This window comes from Schistocerca gregaria, chromosome 4 (genome assembly GCF_023897955.1).
Source record: "Schistocerca gregaria isolate iqSchGreg1 chromosome 4, iqSchGreg1.2, whole genome shotgun sequence".
Lineage (NCBI taxonomy): Eukaryota > Metazoa > Arthropoda > Insecta > Orthoptera > Acrididae > Schistocerca > Schistocerca gregaria.
The window spans coordinates 407,920,063-407,943,334 of NC_064923.1; the positions used below are offsets into that span (position 1 = coordinate 407,920,063).

At 37.5% G+C, this 23,272-nt stretch overlaps 1 protein-coding gene across 1 annotated transcript in view; it reads left to right on the top strand.

Annotated features, from left to right (window-relative positions):
- Positions 1–23,272, top strand: part of LOC126268164 (adenylate cyclase type 2-like) — a 452,935-nt gene that overhangs the window by 345,829 nt on the left and 83,834 nt on the right. The window contains exons 7-11 of the mRNA XM_049973741.1: positions 10,759–10,903; positions 11,123–11,259; positions 16,775–16,930; positions 21,130–21,262; positions 21,354–21,443. Of these exons, the coding sequence (XP_049829698.1) occupies positions 10,759–10,903; positions 11,123–11,259; positions 16,775–16,930; positions 21,130–21,262; positions 21,354–21,443 (661 nt within the window). The remainder of the gene's footprint in view (positions 1–10,758; positions 10,904–11,122; positions 11,260–16,774; positions 16,931–21,129; positions 21,263–21,353; positions 21,444–23,272) is intronic.

The window sequence follows — 23,272 nt, forward strand, 5'->3', positions numbered from 1 at the left end:
ACACTATCAGATGCCTTCACTGCATATGCAAATCAGTGGCCCACTGTTTAAGGAAATTAAATTACTTGTGCAAGGACATCTGGTGTAGCATAACTTCAAAAATCTACAAATAAACTATCAAATCCATGATATACAGAACTGGTGATGTATTGCATTCCAAAGATAGCCAACAAGTTATTAATCAGGTGGTCATAATCTTTTGGCCCATCAGTGTATATTAGTGAACTTGCGGACAATATTTATAGTAACCTTAGATGTTTTACAGATGATTCAGTTATCTACAATGAAATACAGTCTGAATGGAACTGTAAAAATATTCCCCCTTGATAAGATTTCAAAACAGTGCAATGATTGGCAGCTTGCTTTAAATGTTCAAAAATGAAAAACTGTGCATTTCATTAAAAAAAACACACACACACACAAACCACAAATATAATATTAGTGAATGACATTTGGAATCTGTAAACTTGTACAAATACTTGGGTGCAACACTTAGGAGGAACATGAAGTTGAACAATCACATAGGCTCAGTTGTGGGTAACACATGTAGCAGATTTTCAGTTTATTGGTAGAATACTAGGGAAATGCAACCAGTCTACAAAGGAGACTGCTCACACAAGACACATGTGATCCAACCTAAAATACCCCTCCAATGTGTGAGATACATACCAATTAAGGCTGGCAGGGAACGTTGAACCATACAGAGAATGGCAGCACAAATTCTCATAGCTTTGTATGACATGGGAGAGTGTCACTGAGATGCTATAATAGCTTAAAATTGGCAGACTCTAAATGGAAACTGCTGCAAGTAAGTCTACAAAAAACAAAAAACAAAAAAAACCAATAACCAGCTTTAAATGCTGGCTCTAGTAGTATACAACAATCCTCGGCTTTAAATGCTGGCTCTAGGAATATACAACCCCCTACCTATTGGTCCCATACAGATCATGAGGATGAGATCAGGTTACTTACACCATGCAGAGAGGTATTTTTACCATGCTCCATACATGAATGGAGTAGAAAAGAGCCTAATAACTGGCGCAGTGGGACATAGGGACATACCCACTGCCATGCACTTCACAGTGGTTTGCAGAGTATAGATGTAGATGTAGAAAAGCTCATACATCCCACCAAGAAAACTCATTGGGTGTCCTGTTTGGTACCTGTAAGCCTAGAAACTCATCTGGTGTCTCTTTGTCACCCCCCTCTTCTTCTATCATATGTTTATTCCCAGAAAGAGAGGAAAGACATTTGGAAATATATTTACTTTCTAGTGATTTATTTCTGTTGGAAAACTTTCTGTTCATGTCTTAGCTGTTGATGCAACAGATATAAGAGAAGTACCATAATGCTTTACATGGAAATATTTTGAACCTTATCAGAAAGTGAAGAAATAAACTTAACTGGTAATAGACACCAATAATTCTCACATTGGCACGAATAATAAACCAAACTAAATAAATAAAAACGGAATAATATGTGCAAGAGAAAACTGATGAAAGACAAATAAAATCTGTAAGCAAATCAACCACAAAAAAGAAAAATACAAAATATATATTCTCATCTCTATTATTTCCGCAAATAATTTTAAAACTGAAAATTCATGACAAAGCAAGCTATGTCTGTCCTAACCATGTTCACTATGCTGACTGGCTGCAGGATACTCTCAAGTGGCCACTCTGAGCAAATGCAGTTTGAGATTCAATACATGAAACATATACTGGCGATTGTAGAATGTGCGGCTTATAGTGCTCTTCTGCTTCTTTAATTTCCTTGGCTGTCTCCACTCATGATAGTGATATCCAAAATTTTTGCTGCATAACATTTTTAAACAAAAGCAATGGTGGTGTTTAGGGAAACAGCTGTTTTGTAAGGCACAGCATTTGCAACATCTAAACCCTGAACTGTAGTCACTTGGTCATGTAATATGAAGTGTGATTGGAAAGTTTTAAGTATGGGTTTGTAATTGTTCCATGGTGGTACTTACAGGATACTGTGATGCATCTCCTTCAAAATAGTCCCCTTATGACTGAACACACCAACTCCAATGGTGTTTCCACTTTTGGAAATATTCCTAGAATTTTTTTTTCTGAAGTGTGTTAATGGCGCTCTCTGTATCTGCCTGGATGCCTTCAGTCAAGTCAAATCGCTTCCCTTTCAGCGAAAATTTCAGTTTAGGAAACAGGTAGAAGTTTGCAGGGGCCAAATCAGGGGAATATGGCAGTTGTGGAAGCACAGTAATTTTGAATTTGGTCAAAAATTCAACGATGGAGAAGGCAGGATGAGCCAGAGCATTGTCATGGTGTAGCACCCAACTCCTGTCTTTCCACGATGCAGGTCTTTCCTTCTGCACCTTTTTGCACAAACGCTCAAGGACACATTTGTAGTATTCCTGTTTAACTGTCTGTCTCCCATGAGTAAATTCATGGTGCAAAGTACTGGTATAATTGAAAAAAATCACCAACATTGTCTTCACCTTCAACCAACTTTGCCGTCCTTTTTTTGGTCATGATGAACCTGGAGTCTTCCATTGTGAAGATTGCACTTTGGTTTCAGGGTCATATCCATATACCAATGGTTCAGCACCTGTAATTACCCTATTTAACAAATCAGGGTCTCATCAGCCATCTCCCTAATTGTACACTAAGTCATGTACATTCACAACATTTTCATTCGTTTTTGAGGTGGAAGGATGGCCGGACTGTGGTTCATCTTCAAATGATTTGCAACCATTTTTAAATCTGTTGAACCAGACAAAAGCATTTGACTGGCTGATAGAATTATCTCCCAAACCTGTTTTTAATAGTTTGTAAGTCTCAGAAGCTGATTTCTCAGTTTCAAAACAAAATTTCACACAAACTCGTTGTTCTATTTTTATCTCCATTTTTACACAGACAAAATCCAGCAACACACCCTAACAGATTCATGGTCAACCAGCTGCCACAATGAACTGAATAAAGGAAACACAGTTTCCTGTCAGAGGGCGTTCAAGGACAAGGCAATGCCTCACTCCCCACCCTCCGTGTACCTGCCCGCCAAACTAATAAGCTGTAGTGGATCCATTCTTAAAACTTTCCAATCAAACGTCATACAGGGTGTCCCAGAAATGTTGTGGTGAACTTCAAGGGGTTATAGAAGGTGTCTTGAGAAAAAAAACTGAGGATAGGAACCTTTGTCCAGAAACATCATCCAACAATGCTACAGAATGTTGAAATTATAGGCACTAGTGCCAGCCAATAGGCCACCCCTTTGGCAGCTAATGTGACTTTGCCTGCTGATAGACCACAGGGAACATTGTTGTTGTTCAGTGATCATGACTGACTGCCACGATCACCAGTGGAGAAGATGGAGCTGGCTGCTGTATTAACAGGCCTCATCTGCAGTTTATTGATCTCCTATATACTGAAAAACATTGGAGATTTTAGAGAGTTCCAAGAGAAAAATAAACTGCAGATGGAACCTGTGCTCAAAACCACCATCCATCAGGGCAACAGAGTACCACATTTGTAGGAGAGACAGTCTTTTGATACAGCAGCTAGCTTCACCTTCTCCACTGGTGATTGTGGCAATCAGTCATGATCACTGGATAACAAATAACACTGTGAGACATTCCAACTGTGGTCCATCAGTGTACAAAGTCAGGTTTGCTGCTGAATTGCTGGCCTGGTGGCAGACATTGGCACCTATAACTTTGGCACTCTGTAGCATCATCACTTGATGCTTCTGGACACGAGCTTCTGTCCTGGATTTGTTCCTCAAAACATCCTCTATAACCCCTCAAAGTTTGTCACGACATTTCTGGGACACCCTATCTAAGGGCCTAGTTTTCATCTACATATTATGTTAAACATGAACTATGTCATATATGACTTCATATGCGGAGTAGTAATCTGATTTATTTGCCATGTCAAATATGATAAATCATATCCATATGTGCTTGAAAATAAGATAAATGTTGAAATCAGCTGATTGCACAATGAATAAAGAATACTACAGCCTTCTATGGACCATGTTCTCCTTCACAAAATTCACAAGAGCTGACTCCACATATCACATGCAGTTTGTGAATAAATGTTCAGACTGGTAAGTCTACAACATATATCATCACAACTCCCTATAAAAACTTTATAGGTCCTCTAAGTTTCATATGCAAAATAATTCAAGTCGTCTCATGAACTGAGCTCATGATATAATCCAAGTACCAATACTTGCACTATGTGGCCACCTGCTACCCAGAAAGCATGTTAAACACAAACTTCATAATCTCATATCCTGAAGACAGAGCTCCTGACTGTTCCAAAGCCTAAACACCCCATTTGTAACTTTGTGTTCTGCAGATCGAGCTCACTTCCTTCTCAACTTCTGTTAGCTTGCTTGCATTGGCTACCACTGTGGTCTCTTTGCCTAACATGCTGCTCCATCCTGGTGACTCATATTACATTTCAATTTAATAACACAGATTTACTGAAATGCAGACAAGGGAATTGTTTCTCATAAATTATTTATTGCTAGCCTAATGTAGTCTCTGATAGTGATTCAGATTCCCCACCCAGCCTGAGTATCGATATGGAGGACAGGTCAGAGATACTCGGGCTTCATGCCCAAGCCGCAGCTTGCTCCTGTGAGTGGCACCGCTGCAACTGCAAACATATCTATGTCTACATCTACATGACTACTCTGCAATTCAAACTTAAGTTCATCAAAGCACTTTCCCACTATTGCTCTAATGTTCCACCCTCAAACAGAGCACAAGGAAAACAATTACTTAAATTTCTTTGTAAGCCCATTTCTCTTATTTTATTATGATTATCATTTCTTCCTATGTAGGTGGGCATCAACAAACTATTTTTTCTTTTGGAGATGAGAGTAAGTGATTGAAATTTCTTGAAAAGATCTCTCCACATAAAAAAATGCCTTTGTTTCAATGATTGCCACCCTAACTCAAGTATCATATCCATGACACTCTCTCCCCTATTTCACAACAGTACAAACAAGCTGCCCTTCTTTGAACGTTTTCAGTGTCCTTCATTAAACATACCAGGTAAGGATTTGCTACCATACAGCAATACTTTAGCAGAGGATAGAGAAACGTAGTGTAGGCAGTCTCTTTAAGGGATCTCTTGCACCTTCTAAGTGTCCTCTCAATAAAAAGCTGTCTTAGATTCACCTTCCCCACAACATTATCTACATCATTGTTCCATTTAAGTTTGGAAATGTTATTCCTAAGTATTTAGTTGTATTGATAGGCTTCATATCTGTGTCATTATCATGTGCCTAAAATTTAATGGACTCATTTTAGAACTCATGTAGATGATGTCCAATTTGCAATATTTAGAACCAACTGCCACTTTTCACATCATACAGATAGATGTCTTATCTAAATCATTTTGCAGTTGATTGGTTTTGATCTTCTGATGACTTCACTAGACAGTAAATCACAGCATCATCTGCAAACAAAGTAAAAGGGCTGCTCAGATTGTCTCCTAAGTCTTTTATATAGATTAGGAACAACAGATAGCCTGTAACACTTCCCTGGGGAAACACCAGATATCACTTCCGTTTTACTCAATGACTATCATCAATTACTATGAACTGTGACCTTTCTGACAACAAATCATGAACATGGTCACACAATTGGGATGATACTACAAGGGCATGCAATTTTATTAGAAAGTGCTTGTGAGGAATGGTACAAAATTCTTCTGGGAGTTCATAAATATTATATAAATTTGAGATTTCCTATTGATAGCACTCATTACTTCATGATAAAAAAAGAGCTAGTTGTGTTGCACAAGAGCTGTGTTTCCTGAATATGTGCTACATTTCACCAGAGTGTTTTCTTCAAGGTAATTCATAACGTTCAACCACAGCATGTGTTCCAAAATTCTACTGAAATTCAACGTTGGTGATGTGGGTCTGTAATTCAGCGAATTACACTTATTCCCTGTTCTGAGTACTGGTTTGACCTGTGCAACATTCCAGTATTTAGATATGGATCTTTCATCAAGCAAGCAGTTTTAAATGACTGCTAGGTATGGAGCTATATGTCAGCAAATTCTGAGGGGGATCTAACTGGTATACAATCTGGACAGGAAGACTTGCCATTATTAAGTTATTCAAGTAGCTTCACTGGACAGAGAAAATCTACTCTTAAGTTACTCATATTAGCAGCAGTTGTAGATCTGACTTCAGGAATATTTTCTTCGTCTGTTTTGGTGAATAGCATCTCCAGATTGTCTTTTTTTCACAATTTTGGGGAAAAATCTTTTTTGAAGGAAATTTTGGGGAAACTGAAACTTGGAGACATTTTTGGGGGAAAAAATTCTGGTACCAGGGAAATTTGAGAAGTATTTTACTTACCTAGTCATACTACTAATGTCACTCTGATATTTTAGTTCAAACAACACATTTATTTTTCTAGCTGTTCACTTGATGTCTGTCTCTCTTCAATGCAATCGACGCACCTTGCTTTTATGGAAGATGTCAGACTTACCATAGTGATACCTCTCTGTAACATCTCTATGATGTGTACATGTCTAGTTTTGACCATTTAGGACGTCTATTGACCTTTGCAGTCATATCGAGTCCTGAGAAGATGCCATATTTTATTTCGTCATTTTAGGTGAAACTTGTATTGATAGGTTTTATACAATAATGTATTCCTATGAATATATACTGCTTCAAATATTTATGATCTCTTAAAAGCACTTCTGTATTGCTATGAATTGTTATAATTAGATGTAAGGTAATGACAGATATGCGGTTAACAGTGTTCAGGAGGTGCAAGTGAAAAACAGTCATGGATTTTGTGTGTTCACAGCAGCAGTGGTTTTGAGCTGTGAAGTGAAATGTAGCTGGTGCACTAATAGTAAATCAGTAGAATAATGGAAAAAAAGCATAAAGACAGCAAATGTATCATCTGAGTCAGGGGTCAGTCCACCGACATGAGTGCGTTGGAAAATACATTGCCCTGACACATGCCAATCAGTAGATTTCCACTATTGATTAGTGCAGAGTGTTGAACCATTCCTGTATCAATTTTGATTCAGGCTGATTGCAGGACTGTTTGTGTACACTTATGACAATTTTTCCCATAATGTGGACTTTGATTTTGGCTAGCTATTTACTTTGTGAAGTCTGTCATCACCAACCTCAAGACCCACCCATCGTTTCACCATTCTTACCAACTGTATGAGTGGTCATAAAGTATGTTCTTCCTATGCAGAATAAAATAAAATACCTGAGACATAAGTAATCTGAACATTTCCAACATTAAGTAATGATGTTGAATTTAGGAAAAATGTGGCTCTGGTGTGTGCATTAAAAGTTTGTGGGTTTGCTTTGGAGGAAATTTCATCTCCATAAACTTAACAACAATTTGTTACTAAGTAATTCACTACAAGTTTTAATAAGACCATTCTTTAGTGCATGCAATGTAAAATAATCATCAGTATTCTCTCAGAACACATTTCATTATTTTCTCTGCAGGAAGAAATTTCAAGCATTTACTGCTAGCTCGGAGTAACACATAATACCACAAAACAGTGTTCAATTCAGTGATCTCAGTAATTTCTGCTTGTGGACTGTTTCGTTCTATATAACTTGTAAGACAAGTAACATCATGGGTGAAGTTTAATGCTTGCCACTGATGGGTCGGATTGTGGCATTTGTGCTGCGCTGTCCCACAAGTATACCAACAGCCCATTGCATTTGCATGTAAAGCATTAAATGCGGTGCACAGAACTTATTCACAAATAGACAAAGAAGCACTGGCTATCATATACAGCATCACGTACTTTCACTTACATCTCTCTGGTATTAAGTATCAACTGATCATCAGTCACAGAGCCCTCATTTTATTGTTCAGTCCCCATTCAAAACTTCCCGATAAGATCACACAGCAGTTGCAATAGTGGGAGTTGTTCCTACACCTAAATGATCCATTATCAGCCACCATACAGTACTCAAACATAGACACATTTTTCTGCTTGCTGTATAGCTCAGAAGCAGAATTTAACAGGCACTATGTTTTGCCTTAAACACAAATCAGCAACACACCCTCACTGAATTCCTGACTATGGTGTGTGAAGTAGGAGCAGAAACAGGCCATTATCTGTTACTCCATAGGGGATTATTTGGTATGTGGTATGATTGTCTAGAGCGTCTGTCTATCTACATCTACATCTACATCCATACTCCGCAAGCCACCTGACGGTGTGTGGCGGAGGGTACCCTGAGTACCTCTATCGGTTCTCCCTTCTATTCCAGTCTCGTATTGTACGTAGAAAGAAGGATTGTCGGTATGCTTCTGTGTGGGCTCTAATCTCTCTGATTTTATCCTCATGGTCTCTTCGCGAGATATACGTAGGAGGGAGCAATATACTGCTTGACTCTTCGGTGAAGGTATGTTCTCGAAACTTTAACAAAAGCCCGTACCGAGCTACTGAGCATCTCTCCTGCAGAGTCTTCCACTGGAGTTTATCTATCATCTCCGTAACGCTTTTGCAATTACTAAATGATCCTGTAACAAAGCGCGCTGCTCTCCGTTGGATCTTCTCTATCTCTTCTATCAACCCTACCTGGTGCGGATCCCACACTGCTGAGCAGTATTCAAGCATTGGGTGAACAAGCGTACTGTAACCTACTTCCTTTGTTGTCGGATTGCATTTCCTTAGGATTCTTCCAATGAATCTCAGTCTGGCATCTGCTTTACCGACGATCAATTTTATATGATCATTCCATTTTAAATCACTCCTAATGCGTACTCCCAGATAATTTATGGAATTAACTGCTTCCAGTTGCTGACCTGCTATTTTATAGCTAAATGATAAGGGACCTATCTTTCTAAGTATTCACATCACATTACACTTGTCTACATTGAGATTCAAGTGCCATTCCGTGCACCATGCGTCAATTCACTGCAGATCCTCCTGCATTTCAGTACAATTTTCCATTGTTGCAACCTCTCAATACACCACAGCATCATCTGCAAAAAGCCTCAGTGAACTTCGGATGTCATGGGCACTGACCTGGAATGCCACACCTACTTTTCATTGCGGCACAGGCTGTACATCACTGATGGTGTCAGTTCGTTAAATATGAATGATTCCAAAAGATGGTTGCTAGTTCTTTGCACACTCTGCCCCAGCATACTAAAACTCCTCCACGCTGCACATTGGGGGATGAGCAGAATGAAGGCAATAGTGCGCCATCATGTGTACTGACCTGGTGTTGACACCGCCATAGAAAACATTGTCTGGAGGTGCAGACCTGTACCCAAAATCAGTCAGCCTCAGCACAGTGTTTCAATTCTTGGGCATATGCTGACCGCTCCTGGCAAAGAGTGCATGTTGATTTCATCAGACCATTCCAAGGAGCAATGTGGTTGCTAGTTGTTGACGCCCTCCCTAACTATCCATATGTGGCACGGATGGATACCATCACTACAGAAGCTACCACTCATGCCCTCTCATCTCATATTTGCAACAGACAGGGTGCATTCCACTCTGGTTTCTGACAATGGCTCTCAGTTCATGGCACTGTGTTTCAGGATTTTTGTGAACACAATGGCATTGAGCACCTGACCACTGCCCCTTTCTATCCACCATACAATTTGGAAGCCAAGCAGAAGATCAGAACCATCAAAATGCAGATGCACGAGTTAATGACAGCTCACTCTGAGGAAGCACTTGACAATTTCTTCACTATCTACCACCCCCATAAATGGACATAGCCTGACCAAAATTTCACATGAGCACAAACCCTGCCCCCTTTCAATCTGCTGTGCCCAACTGTGTGGGCTCCCATGTCTGGGCTCATACTTTTGGCCAGGACCCCAGGTGGATCCAAGGCATTGCATCTGCAATAGGGGGCAGCAAATGTTTGAGGTTACAGTAGACCAGAAGCATCTAGGCAGGCATTGAAATCAATTCTGGCCACAATAGGATGTACACTATCTCCCCCTTCTTCAGTTGCCGATAGTGCAAGAACTATGCAACCATCCCTGAGACAAGCCTGTCCAGCAGCCTACTTACTACCATTACAACCGCTGCCCTGGTGTTAGGTATCAACAGAGTGTTGACAGTGGCTAGCAACGGGATCTAATGGACTTTGAGCCACTACCAGCTCCCACCAGCACCAGTGACCCCCTCGCCACACTACTGATGGAGGATGAGTGTTTTTGGATTGCAGTGCCCTGGAGGCCAAATTCTTGTCCCCATCACCACCATGGCCATCAACCACTCCCCAAAAGGCAAGACATGCATTCCCTATAAGGCAGGACCAAGCTATGCCCCAGAACCCACTGATTGACTGTGACTCCCATAGGCAGTGCTGATAAATGGCCCAGCTGATCACCTATTTGGTGGGGATTCCAGCACCTCTCTTCTCCCATCCTCAACAAAGTCAGTGCTGGCTGGCCCACTCCAGCCCTATGTGCTGATCAGAAGTGGTAAACTTGAATAACTTCACTTGGCAGTCTGCTACTGATAATGTAAAAAACACTAACTTGTTCCATTTCATAGCAACTGTAATGACATTGAGATCAAAGGAATGCATGATAAAATAAAATATGATCAACCATGTGAAGGCCTAGCTCCTAATTAGGCAAATAGCTTGGATTTACTTCTCTACAACTTATCTTCCTAGTCAAAATAGGTTTATTTCCATATTTTCATATGACAAATTAATTATTTGTTTGCCATACATGTATCAGCATACAAAACATTGTTTGTCTAATACGTACACATTTCCTTTCAGTGGTATGTATGTCAGGGAACATGACAATGTTACTATTCTTTATGCTGATGTTGTCAATTATGCTTCACTGACAGTATCATTACCAGTAACAAAACTGGTAGAAACATTGAATGAACTTTTTGGGAAATTTGATGAAGCTTCAGAGGTAAGTATAAACAAAGTATGATGTAAAAGTTTTTGTACATTTAATTATGTAATAAAATCTGGACAAAATATTCTTTTATTGTGGCATTGTGCAAAAAAAACTTTCAGTCTTATTGCTTAATGAATATAATTAGGAATAAATCACATTACACTATTTGAGAATAATGTGTGCCCATATAATGAACATAATGAATACTGAATTGAGAGCAGTGTTTCACAGGAAAAGAACGTCCTAAGAATAAAGTTCCTGGGTGATTGCTACTACTGTGTGTCTGGTGTGCCAAATCCCAATCCTCATCATGCAAAAAACTGTGTAGAACTTGGACTGGAAATGATTGCAATCATTAAAGAAGTCCGGTGAGTGTACAAACTTGCGTCTTCAAAGATATAGTGCTACTTTTGGTGTGCTATTACACATATGTAGAAGATTTATTTATGTGGTGGCAGTTGTCATATTTTATGGAGAAACTGTACCTGGATCAATCAAAATTTTAGGGTTTTTATTTATTATTTTAATTGTATACAGCAGCAAAATTACACAAAAGAGGGATGTTATAGCAATCATAAGTTTAATTACTACAGTACTGGATTATATTTGTTCAAGCCTTAATAACCTCATATCAAGCATTAACTTATCATTCCTCATCACAGAGTAATCTTCTGCACAAATTAAAGTTTTGAACTGAGAACTAATGTTCACCTATACAACAGAAAAAGTAGTGAAAGCAACCAAAGAACCGGTTTATTGATCACTTCCCACATATTTTAAAAAGTGGTATTTTCTTTCCTAATTTTGGAAATATAAACTTTCACAAATATTTTGTTTGTATTACTAGACTCTTGAATAAATCTGGATACATAACTAGTCTGTCATCTGCATAAAATGATTTAAAGTGAATTTCATTGTTGTCTGCACTACTTAAGATTCTTACCAGTGCTCACAGTCGCTTATTTATAAAACTCAAAACTTTATTACCTTCATTTAGTAATGTATATGGTCTTACTTGTTTTATTTCATTTTCTGTAGGAAGAATGGCTGTACAATACTGACATTTTAAACATGAAAATTGCTACAGACAACCCAGTAACAAGTTCACACAATCCCCCTACTTCAATACTTAGATTTATATTCTGTTATGAATTTAAGTGATACCAACAAAATAAATTAAAACTTATTAGACCTACCTGGTCTCAACCTCTAAGCTCCCTAATTAAGCCTCATCTTAAGTAGGAAGAAGAAAAAGTGTTTTAAGTCAAGCACTGCATCAAGATTGAAGTTATTAAAGTAGAGGACTACCCTCAATTGGATGGAGGAGGAGCAAGACATCAGCTACATATTTGTTGAGGGTGCCATCCTAGCATTTATCTGAAGTAATTTGCGGGACCCTCCAAAAAACAGAGCCATGATGGTAGGATGAAACTAGATCCAAATCATTTTGTAAAAGTCAGAAGACTGGGCAAATAATATACCTATTTTAGCAACCATCAATACAACTTCACTAATGTAGAATTTGTATCAGTCTCTGATTACAAGAATTTTTAATATTTTATTTGATAACTAGTTTTGGTCAATTATGATCATCTTCAGATTGGTCAGTCAGAAGACTGATCTGATGCCCAAACTGGGCATAGGCAATAATATTGTCTTACTTCCTTCACAGCTTCTGTGTAGCTTTCATCTCCTTCAACATGACATAATTCTGAGGGATTATTTTTTAATCTAGAAGCCTTGTTTTAGCTTAGGTATTTCAGTACTCTGTCAAATTCTTTTTGCATGTCATACATCTCATCTCATTGTCTTCTACTCCCCCTTCTGTTTCTATGATATTGCCTTAAAGTTTAAATCTTCACACTAGTGGTAATGCAGTGATTGGTGAAACAATAGGGAGTTCCTGAGATTGATGACAATTTAGATTTATCTACATCACTTAAGGCAAATGGCAAGACAGTGTCTTTGAAACTGGCATACCTGCTTTACTGCCTCAGTCTTGTTCATTTCAGGCTTGAGCTCCATCTCTAATGACATGGGAGTCAATGGGACTTTAAGCTGTAATCAACCTTCCTTTTTTGTCTTACAGTTACCCATTCTCTACAATGGAACTGCATTCTCTCTTGTAATAACAAAATAAAATACAACATCCCAAAGAACTCCTAAAAGAAATTCTTCTCCAGTTTGATTCAGATTGTACTGTAGAACCCAAAAAGAGGGAAGTGAATTTGGAATAAGTAAGTCCTAGAGCAAAATTGTGATGCCACCACACCAAATAGGATGTTTACATCAATTAATGTTGACAATTATATGATGGAGCATCAGTGCTACAACACATTTGATAGAGATAACACGAACCATCTCTAATGGCTAAAATAAATATAAATAAATAAAAATGAAAACAAATAAAAAAGATTATGCTCCCCCTCCCCACGGCTACTGAAAGACTCATTTAATTTGTGTTATCTGATATAAGCATACTTTTCCAATCATTCACTGCAATTATATTTGTTCATGCACCATGCAAATTTGAAATAATACTTATCTGCCCAGACATTACATCAAGAACCCTCTATTGTAGAAAGAAAGTAAAAATAAACTGGCACACTGTAATGAGTGTCTGGATCACTTGTCAAAAGACCATAACAGGAGTCTACATTTCATTTACTTGTTTTGGACTGAAAGAACATTTAAAGCTACTTGGTGCTGTACACTGTACTCTTGTGTTTTTCACACTTCCCATGAAAACCACAGTTACTCTTACCTCTTTCTCTCCTTGACTTAATATGTTTGGGAAGCCAGTTTTTGGTGCCTTTACACCTGGCCATGTAAACCAAATTTATGAGGCACAATAAACTGTGAGATGCGATTGTGAAAACATTAAGATAGTCATTCTTCTTCTTGTTTCTCACTCTCTCAGCTTTTTTTCAGTTTTACAGTACGGTTTTGTAATCTTTTCTTTTTTCGGTTTCTCTCTTGGAATCCTTACTGTCCTTTCAGCTTAAAATTTCTGTAAATAAAGTAAAATGATGTAAATGAAATAAAATGAATTCCAATGCCAGTGTTTTAAAAATTAGTTGTATACAATTAATAATTGTTGGAAATGCAGCTATAACATATAATAAAATAGAATATAATGCACAAAGCCTTTGACATAACCTCCTCATTGATGATCTCAGATTTTATGAATGAAAAGTTTATTTTGGTGGCAAATGTAGTATTCTTAGACAGAATAAGACTTAAAAGAAAACACATTGGAATGGTTCACTAAACTTTTAAGACATGCTTGAAGTAAATACTATTTATGTTAGAATATAACTGAAATATGTGGAAAATATATAATATTCAGTAAATTCAGTGGCAGACCAAGACCCAAACTTGGGACTTTTGCCTTCTGCAGGCAAGTGCTCTACCAACTGAGGTGCCCAAGCATGACTCATGACCCACCCTCACAGCTTCAATTCTGCCAGTACCTGATCTCCTATCTTCCAAACTTCACAGAAGCTCTCCTGTGAACCTTGCAGAACTAGCACTCCTGGAAGAAAGGACATAGCTTAGCCACAGCCTGGGGGATGTTTCCAGAATTAAATTTTTTGCACTTGCCTGTGAAAGGCAAAGGTCCTGAGTTCAAGTCTCAGTCTAGCATACAGTTTTAATGTGCCAGGAGGTTTCATATCAGCGTGCACTCCGATGCAGAGCGAAAATTTTATTCTGGAATATAAAGCTGTATTGTTGATATGAAATAAGCAATCACTTATTTGATGCAGTAGTGTATATTATCATATTATATCATATTCTAAACACATTCTAGTTAGTCCAAAATTACTGAAAACAAACAGAAATTAACTTTATTGCTCAAAGATATCCTGGCCCTGTGATAAACAGCTTTCTTTGAGCAGCTGCTGTCATCTGCTGGGAATATTTAGAAACAAAAACCATTGATGCTCAGAAACCATAGGGTTTGGACACATGCTACAATTAGGCACAGTGAGTTTAGCTTATTCCCTGAACTAGGAAAAAATATAATTTGGATATAGCATTTACACTACATAAAGACCAAACAGGATGAACACATCTCCTCTAAAAGTATCTTGTATACATAATAAAAAGCCTTTGAGAAACCGCACAAGACACCACTCAGATTTATTACTGTTTAGAGATTCTAACACATCACTGGTAAATGAGAAGATTGCTTGATCTGTTTGATAAACAGACTGTGTACTCTTAATGGCCAGTCCCATGAGCTGTGTCAGTATCCTGTTACAGACAATTTTTTCAAGAACTTTATAAAATGTTAAGATTGAGACTGGGCAATAGTTTGAAACACTTTTGCCATCTCTAGTTTTGTAAAGAGGTCTAACAACAGCACAATTCATTCTATTGGAAACACAGCTTGTTTAAGGGAGATATTGCAGATATGAGCCAAAACTTTGCTTACAGGTTTTCATCACAGAAAGCTTTCAGCAGCTTACTTGAATGACAATCTATGCCTGTACTAGTTTTAAATTTAACCAGCAGTTACAGGGACACAGTTATTTGGTTGTGCAGTTCAGGGAAGCTATATTTCAATTAATCTGAAACATTGTCAGCAGAACCATTGCAACCTGTTGGTGCAGTAGCAATAAAAAGGTGATGGATAAAAATTCCAGACACTTCTTTGATGTCAATTATTTCTGGGTTATTAACAATTACAACATCCCCCCCCCCACACACACACACACATTCATAATCAATTTGACTTTATTACCTGAGTTAGCAATTTCAGATGCTATGCACACATATGAGGGTTGGAACTTTTTGAGCTTTAATAGTGGCAACTATACAGCTCATACAAAATGGATACATATTTCAAGTTTTACTGACCTTCAAAGTAGTCACCAGCGTTGTGTATAACCCATTGCCAGTGACGTGGAAGTTGTAGGATACTCTTAGAAGTACCAGTTGTGTTGACAGTTCGAGCGGCTTAGTCTATTGCCCAACCAATTTGTAGCAGTTCTGAAGTGAATGCCGTGAAGTGTTTCCTTTAGTTTAGAAATCAAGTTGAACTTATGAGGGCTTTAGTCAGGGGAGTGCAGTAGGTGGTATAGCACTTAGCAGTCCCATCAGTCAAACAAATCAGTAACAGCTTGCACTATATGTGCTTGAGCATTGTCCTGCAAAATGATGGTCAGGTCCTGTAGAAAGTGTCATCAGTTCTGTCTCTATGCTTTTCATTTTTGAAACACAACTACAACCAGCTTAGAGACAGAAGTGATGACACTTTCTGCAGGACCTGGTCATCATTTTGCTGGTCAATGCTCAAGCACGTACAATGCAAGCTGTTACTGATTTGTATGACTGGTGGGGCTGCTAAGCGCTACACCACGTACTGCACTGCCCTGACTTAAGCCCTCGTAAGTTCAATTTGATTTCTAAACTAAAGGAAACACTTCACAGCATTCACTTCAGAACTGCTACAAATTTGTCAGGCAACAGACCGCGCTACTCAAACTGTCAACACAACTCATACTGCTAAGAATATCCTACGACTTCCACATTAATGGCTACAGGTTTTACACAATTTTGGTGACTACTTTGAAGGTCACTAAAACTTTGAAACACACATCTATTTTGTACGAGCTGTAAATAAATAGCTTCCACTATTAAAGTTCCAACCCTTGTACTTGGATTTTTAATGACTTTGGCTATGATTTCAGAGAAGGGTTTGTAATGACTTAACTGTGAAGGTTTCACAGAGTGTTTTGATATTTCACAGAGTGTTCTTTTTGTTTCACAGGATACCCTTTGCAAAATGAAACATTCTATTACTTTCATGATTTTCTTCATTATTTTGTATTATGAGTAGCTTTGCAAGTAAAATAAATACAAATTCTGAACTTGCAGAGAGGAACGAAGGCTGAACCAGTTGTTGGATATGAGGATTGGGATTCACACAGGAAAAATTCTCAGTGGTCTCCTGGGAGTATGCAAGTGGCAGTACGATGTATGGTCAAGAGATGTCATCATTGCCAATAGTATGGAGCAATCTGGGAAACCAGGGTAAGAGGCAATTGTGCTATTAGGATACAATAAAGTGAAATTTTGAGCAAGTGCCATAATTGAGGATAGGTTTTTTTTTTCCAATTTCTATTAATTCTACAACATTTTGAGTAAGAGTGTAACTTTTTTTGCTCCACACCTATATAAAACACACAGGAGACACTTGGCACTCAACTTACCATATGGCATCGGCCAGACAAGTTTGCAGCAGACTAGAGTAAGTATATCCTTACACACACACACACACATTCTTTGCTACTTCCACAGGGAAACCAATAAGCCAATGTCTTTCACTTTAATGGCTCAATCTCCCCCCCCCCCCCCCCCCCCCCCCTGCAGCACTTTCTGATCTGTTACTTGTGACACTGTTTGTCACTTTTCATTCATCTGCAAGTGAGTGGTTGTCTTTCTTCATATTTGTTTGTTGTTTCTTACAGTTGAACTTCAATTTTACATTCTCCAATTTTACGTTTTTTGCAATTCTACATATTAATTTGTGGACCCTTTGAAAACCGGTAAGATCATTGCTTAAAATTTCCTGATTTTACCATTCTTCCTGGTAAGGTTTATCTTGATTCTAAGTTCTTATTTGACATCTTGCTCGACTTTATCCCATTTTCTTCCTATTGACATTTGATGTGGTTGAATAAGTTATAAATGGCTCAAAAGACAGATGGTTTATACCATGTGTGGTGGCAGAATTAAGGAAATATTTTAGGCCAATGTGGAGAGGGGAGGTGTGAGACAGGCAATGCTGATGTAATCCACAATTGGTGTTGCCAATGCAACTTGAACTACTGCTAGGTTGCAGTGGTAACGTAAAAACAAGACAGTTGATGTGAAGTGTTTTGGAACAAGCCAGTACATTATAAAGGGGCCCAGCCACTACCTTTCTTGTGCCACTTATTAGTCAAGCTCATCTTCTTGCATGTATTTCTGGTGTACTGAATTCAGCAACAATATCAATCATCAACCTTTTAAATTCAAACCCTGAATATCAGATAATACACTCAGTCATAATTTGAGGAAATGTCGCTCATTTCTGGCCAGTGAACTCTTATTGGGTGGTGGCTTGTTAAGTCACCCAATAGCCAGCACAGCCACCACACCACACTAAAACAAGTAAAATGAGCTCACCTACTGGATGTGTGGAGAGGGGGAGTGGCTCTTCTAAGATGGGAATGCAGGTAGGGGTGAAAGCAGTTTGTGAAGTGCTGAAACTATACTTTTGTGCAGATGATGTGCTATGACTGAAATTTCACATGGAAATAGAACAAGGGTTTTGTGATAGCACATTTTAAAGACTTTCATGTTCAAATCTGACATGATACAGTTGCAACAACTACATATACTACTCATTTATATACTTTACACCACACATTGTAGATCATAAAGATTGGCAGCAGTGATTGAGGGCATGAAGCGAAACTGTAGCATCTGAGCTACCTTTCAAATTTACATTTTACACAGTGTACAGAAATTCACTGAGCCAACTTCTAATAAGATTGTAATGTCAAGTGGGGAAGTAAACTCACTTTTCCATGTCTCTGTTTCTTTCATCAAGGCTAAAATAATACTTTAATTATGGTGAGGATATGAAGTGTGGCTCATAAGAAAAGCATTAAACAATAACAGCAATGGTGATATAGTATATCATTAAGTGGCTGCATTTTAGCTTATTTAACCACTTAACTGTCATTTTTTTGGTTTAATTCAACATGTTATCACTTTTTGCCTTTTTCTGGGTAAGCACAAAGGATGATCTCTCAAAAATGCATGCTTTGAATGTATAATCTGTAGTCATAGCATGTCAGAAAACTGCTTGATTACCTTGTACCCAATACAAATTTCAATTTTTTGATGTGTTTTTACTTGCTGTTACACATCTGTAATTTTTTGAGAACTAATGATGATCATTAAGACAAATTATTGTATAAAAATTGTATTGTAAATTTAATTTCTTTCTCTTTGATAGATTTTATACAAAGTGTTGGAGAGAATTGTGATTGGTAATCGTATACACCAATTACATGTGTTTTTAGTCATATTTTGGAGGGGAGGGGGGGGGGGGGGTTCAACATTTTCCTCAGATCTGTATTTTCCTCAATTTTGTGTTTTTTAGGTCTGGACCACATGAAATTGTAAAATAGAGGTTTCACTGTATTTCATCCCATAATTTTCATTATTATTTCAGTGGAGAAATGTCCTGACTTTTATACATAAATTTGTTGTGAAACCTAAGTACAATATAATCTTCATTTTTATATGCAAAGCTTAGTCATGTTATAAATTAACCATTCTATCATGACAACAAATAGAGCAAATAAGTGTATTGGTGTAGATGATCATAACACTAGATGAGAATATTATTACTTTAAGCAAATTACCAAATTCAAGATGACAGACTGACTGTTTGACTTGGTTTAGCAAACTGCCAAATTTGCTACAGATCTAGGAGTAAAATTTCAACACATATTTTTTTTTTAAATTATAGAAAACGTTTTCGTTCAAATAATTTTAAATGGGATTTCTGATCTATGATATTGCTTGTATCATTAATCATTTTTAAGGATTAACATATGAAATGCAATTTAATGCATACAGTAGAGAAACGATGCATCACTTTTTATGGGATATATAGTTTTCAAGTAAAACTGTTATGCCAGACATTTGAAAAGTTCATTGATATATTTTCTATGAAAAAACCATACAACCTCCTGGGGTTGTGGGAGTGTGTGCCAGAGTTATAGTGACATCCACATTTATATTTATTATGTGGTCACTAACAAATGCCCTCTTTAGGCAATCATATCTTCATAACTTACACCTGCAGTTCCAAAACAAAAGCCTCTTCATGGCTGGGGGATGGAGGGACATGATACCATACAATACCCATGGAATTGTCAAATTTGTGTGTGAAGTTTTGGTGGCACACACAGACACTCCACACTTATATATGTATTGATTTAAGACAGCAGAAGAGTGTCTGATTATCAGGTGCTACAACAGCTGAAGAATGGCTGATAAAAGAACAAAAGTCAGTTCTTTAGGTTTCATAAGTGTAACTAGACCATTCATCAATTAGAAGATAAATTTAGGAAAAAGAAAACGTATAATATTTACAGGACCTGAAAAGGAGAAAGTCTATCCAGAGATTGGCTCAGGAGAATCACAAGCTACAGTAAAAGAGTTGAACAAGTAGTGGACTAGTAGCAGAGATTCAAGTTCCAGATACTAATAATGAGTTTCCAGGAATAAAAGGGATACTGACACTTATACAGATGAAGAAAGTAAAATCAGAAAAGGAAAACTCAAGAAGGTGATGGATAAGAAGGAAAGGGCAAGAAATTAACATAAATTAAGAACAGCTTGGTGACACAAACCAGAGCCAGTTTTTGCCAATAGAATTCAGATTCATTTTTGTTTGGTGAGGCATTTCAAAATACCAAAATGAAGAAACAATAACACTGTATTGTTCTGTAAAAGAACTGTATAATTTAATAATTTCAATCAGCATACTCATCTGTAATTAAATAATGTAAATTGCTCTTTTTAAAATCTAGTCACCTATTGGTGGCAGGGGAACACACCTACCAAAGGATTTAACTTTCACAAGCTTTCAGAGCCAGTGGCTCCTTCTTCTGGTGGAAAAGTTGAAGGGGAAGGAAGAGGGGTGAAGGGTTAAAGGGAAAGGGTTAAAGTTCAGAAATGTCACCCAGAACCCGGGATACTGGACGGGATGAGAAGGAAAGACTTTCTCTCTCATCCCATTCAGTAAGTCTCCTCTGACCTGAATGTCTAAGTGACTTTTCTAAACTGTACTCCTTTCCATAAATGTCTCCAGTCCTTTCCCTTCACTCTTCTTCCTTCCCCTTCAACTCTTCTGCCAGAAGAAGGAGCCAATGGCTCCGAAAGCTTGTGAAAGTTAAATCCTTTTGCATGTATGTACCCCTGGCACCGCTTGGTGATTAGATTTTTTTATCTGTCCATTTACATTATATTACCAATAACCAATTATTTTTGTAAGAAAATGTTGGTAACAGTATAGCTAAACTTTTATGGTTTGGAACAGAGTTCTTAATGTACTGCCTAAATATCATTTGGTATCTATAACAGTGAAGTGTAAGAAAAAAACATGTAATTTATACATGTTTGTTCTCAGCAATTTTTTATTATTGTTATAAAACTGTTTTTTACAGCCGTGTCCACATTACCCAGCAAACAATGGACCAGTTAGGAAATGCTTATCGATATGAAGAAGGACACGGAGCTAGTCGAAATGCCATACTTCAAAAATATAATATCCTCACATATTTTGTAATTTCAAATGAGGTGAGTCTACTTTTGTTTGATTTAGAAAAGAACACTGCTTGTCAGTGTGGCTTCTTTCTAATTATGTGATGCCACATGAGTCATGTTGCAGCACAGTCAAGAGGAATCTTCCAATGAACTGAGGCCCTCATACAACCGCCGTTTCAGTGGTGGAGTGAGAAGGCTCACATTCAATAAATCGGTAAGACTTTCTTTTCCTTTCCAATAACTCATCTGAGGATGTGAATGTTACACACTAATCCTGACAAACAAACAGAACAGTGTACCATAACTAATAGCAAAAAATCACACAGGTGCAAGTACGTGAAAATATAAGCAGAAACATTCCCTGTTTAGAGAGATGGTTGCAAATGTTTCATTACCAGCTGTCACCAACTTCAGTGTGAAATATTGTCCTAGCTGGTACAAAGTATTTGAAATTTAAACTTTGCAAGAAGTTCCCCTCTAATTGGGCTCAAATTTCACCCATCATCTACCTTAACAAGAAATAAAATACGTCTTCACCACATTATACGTTACAGTTTACTGTACAGTTTTTACTTATCCAATTAAATAATTTTATCAATGAAAGTGCTGTAAAGTTAACTTTCGTGATTATCCCGGACAGAAAAAATTCAGAAGACTAAAGTTCATGAGGTGATCTTGGAGGTCAAGGTTTAGGTCCTGCTCTCCCTCTGCATCTCGTATCATACTGGCATGTCAGATGTCTTACATCAACAGCAACAAAATGTGTCAGTGCCCTAGCATGCATCTACCATGTTTACCAACCATGGGCCAAGGGTAAAATTTGAGTCCAATTTGTCAGAGGCTAAGTACAAAAGTTAACATTTCAAATACATTTTCACTGGTTATAACAATAGTTCATATCGAAGTCAGATGTGCTCATACCTGTAAATTCGCAATTGCCTTACTAATGGTTCATTTGCTTTTACTATCATATACCTCTGCCTGTCAGTTTTTGTTATTAATAAATTAATCATGATATACCCTGTGTATGCAACAAATGTTTTCTTTGCAAGAACAACGACAAAACAGATTCTTTTTAAATTATTACTCATGTTGCACACTAAGGGACTATGTAATTTAAAACTACGGGAATTTCAGAATTTTGTTTCAGCCTTTCTTTGTGCTTATGTTACTTTTATTTTATCATAATGTGCTCTTTTCACAACATCAGACAAAGGTGTTTCAGTATTATTGAGTCTTCTGACAGGCCAACTGTTCAGTTATGAAGTTTCTGACTATTTTTTTAATATCTAATATCTTATGGTACTTTCAGGCCTTTTTTTACTGTACCAATCCAATTTATTGTTTCAATTTCATCTATACAGTCACTTTTGCAGAATTCCACAACCTGTCTAGTAATCTAGTTGGTTTCATTTTTTTAATATGCCAATAGAATTTTAACCTGCATCTTTTGGGTTCAGCAGGGTTTCAGAAGTAATAGGGGAACAATAGATCTCATTTTCTCCCTCTATCAGTTAACGAGGAAATACTGGGAAAAAGGAAAGGGCTCAACAGTAGTATTCATGGATTTGGAAAAAGCATATGACAGTGTACCAAGAGATAAAATGTGGGAATGCTTGAGAAAACATAATGTTCCTGATTTATTAATTAAAAAAGTCCAGATGCTGTATGATGGTTGTGAGAGCAGTGTACATGTAGGAGGTGGAAGATCAAAATGGTTTAAGACAAAGAGAGGTGTTCAGCAAGACAGTTTGCTCTCCTCTTTACTCTTCATTACACTTATGGATACAATTATGAAAGAAATTAAGGAAGAAGAAAATAAAGATCTCAAAGCTTTTGTTTTTGCTGATGACATCGCCATTTGGGGAGAGATGGAAATAGAGGTTCAGAGGAGACTAGATTACTGGAACATAAAGTTTAAAAAATTCAAATTAACTGTTAGTAGGAACAAGGCAGTGGCAATGAAGATGAACAGGACACCCACACCTTGTCACATCATACTGGAGGGGGAGAAGGTTGAATGTGTGAAAGGCTTCAATTATC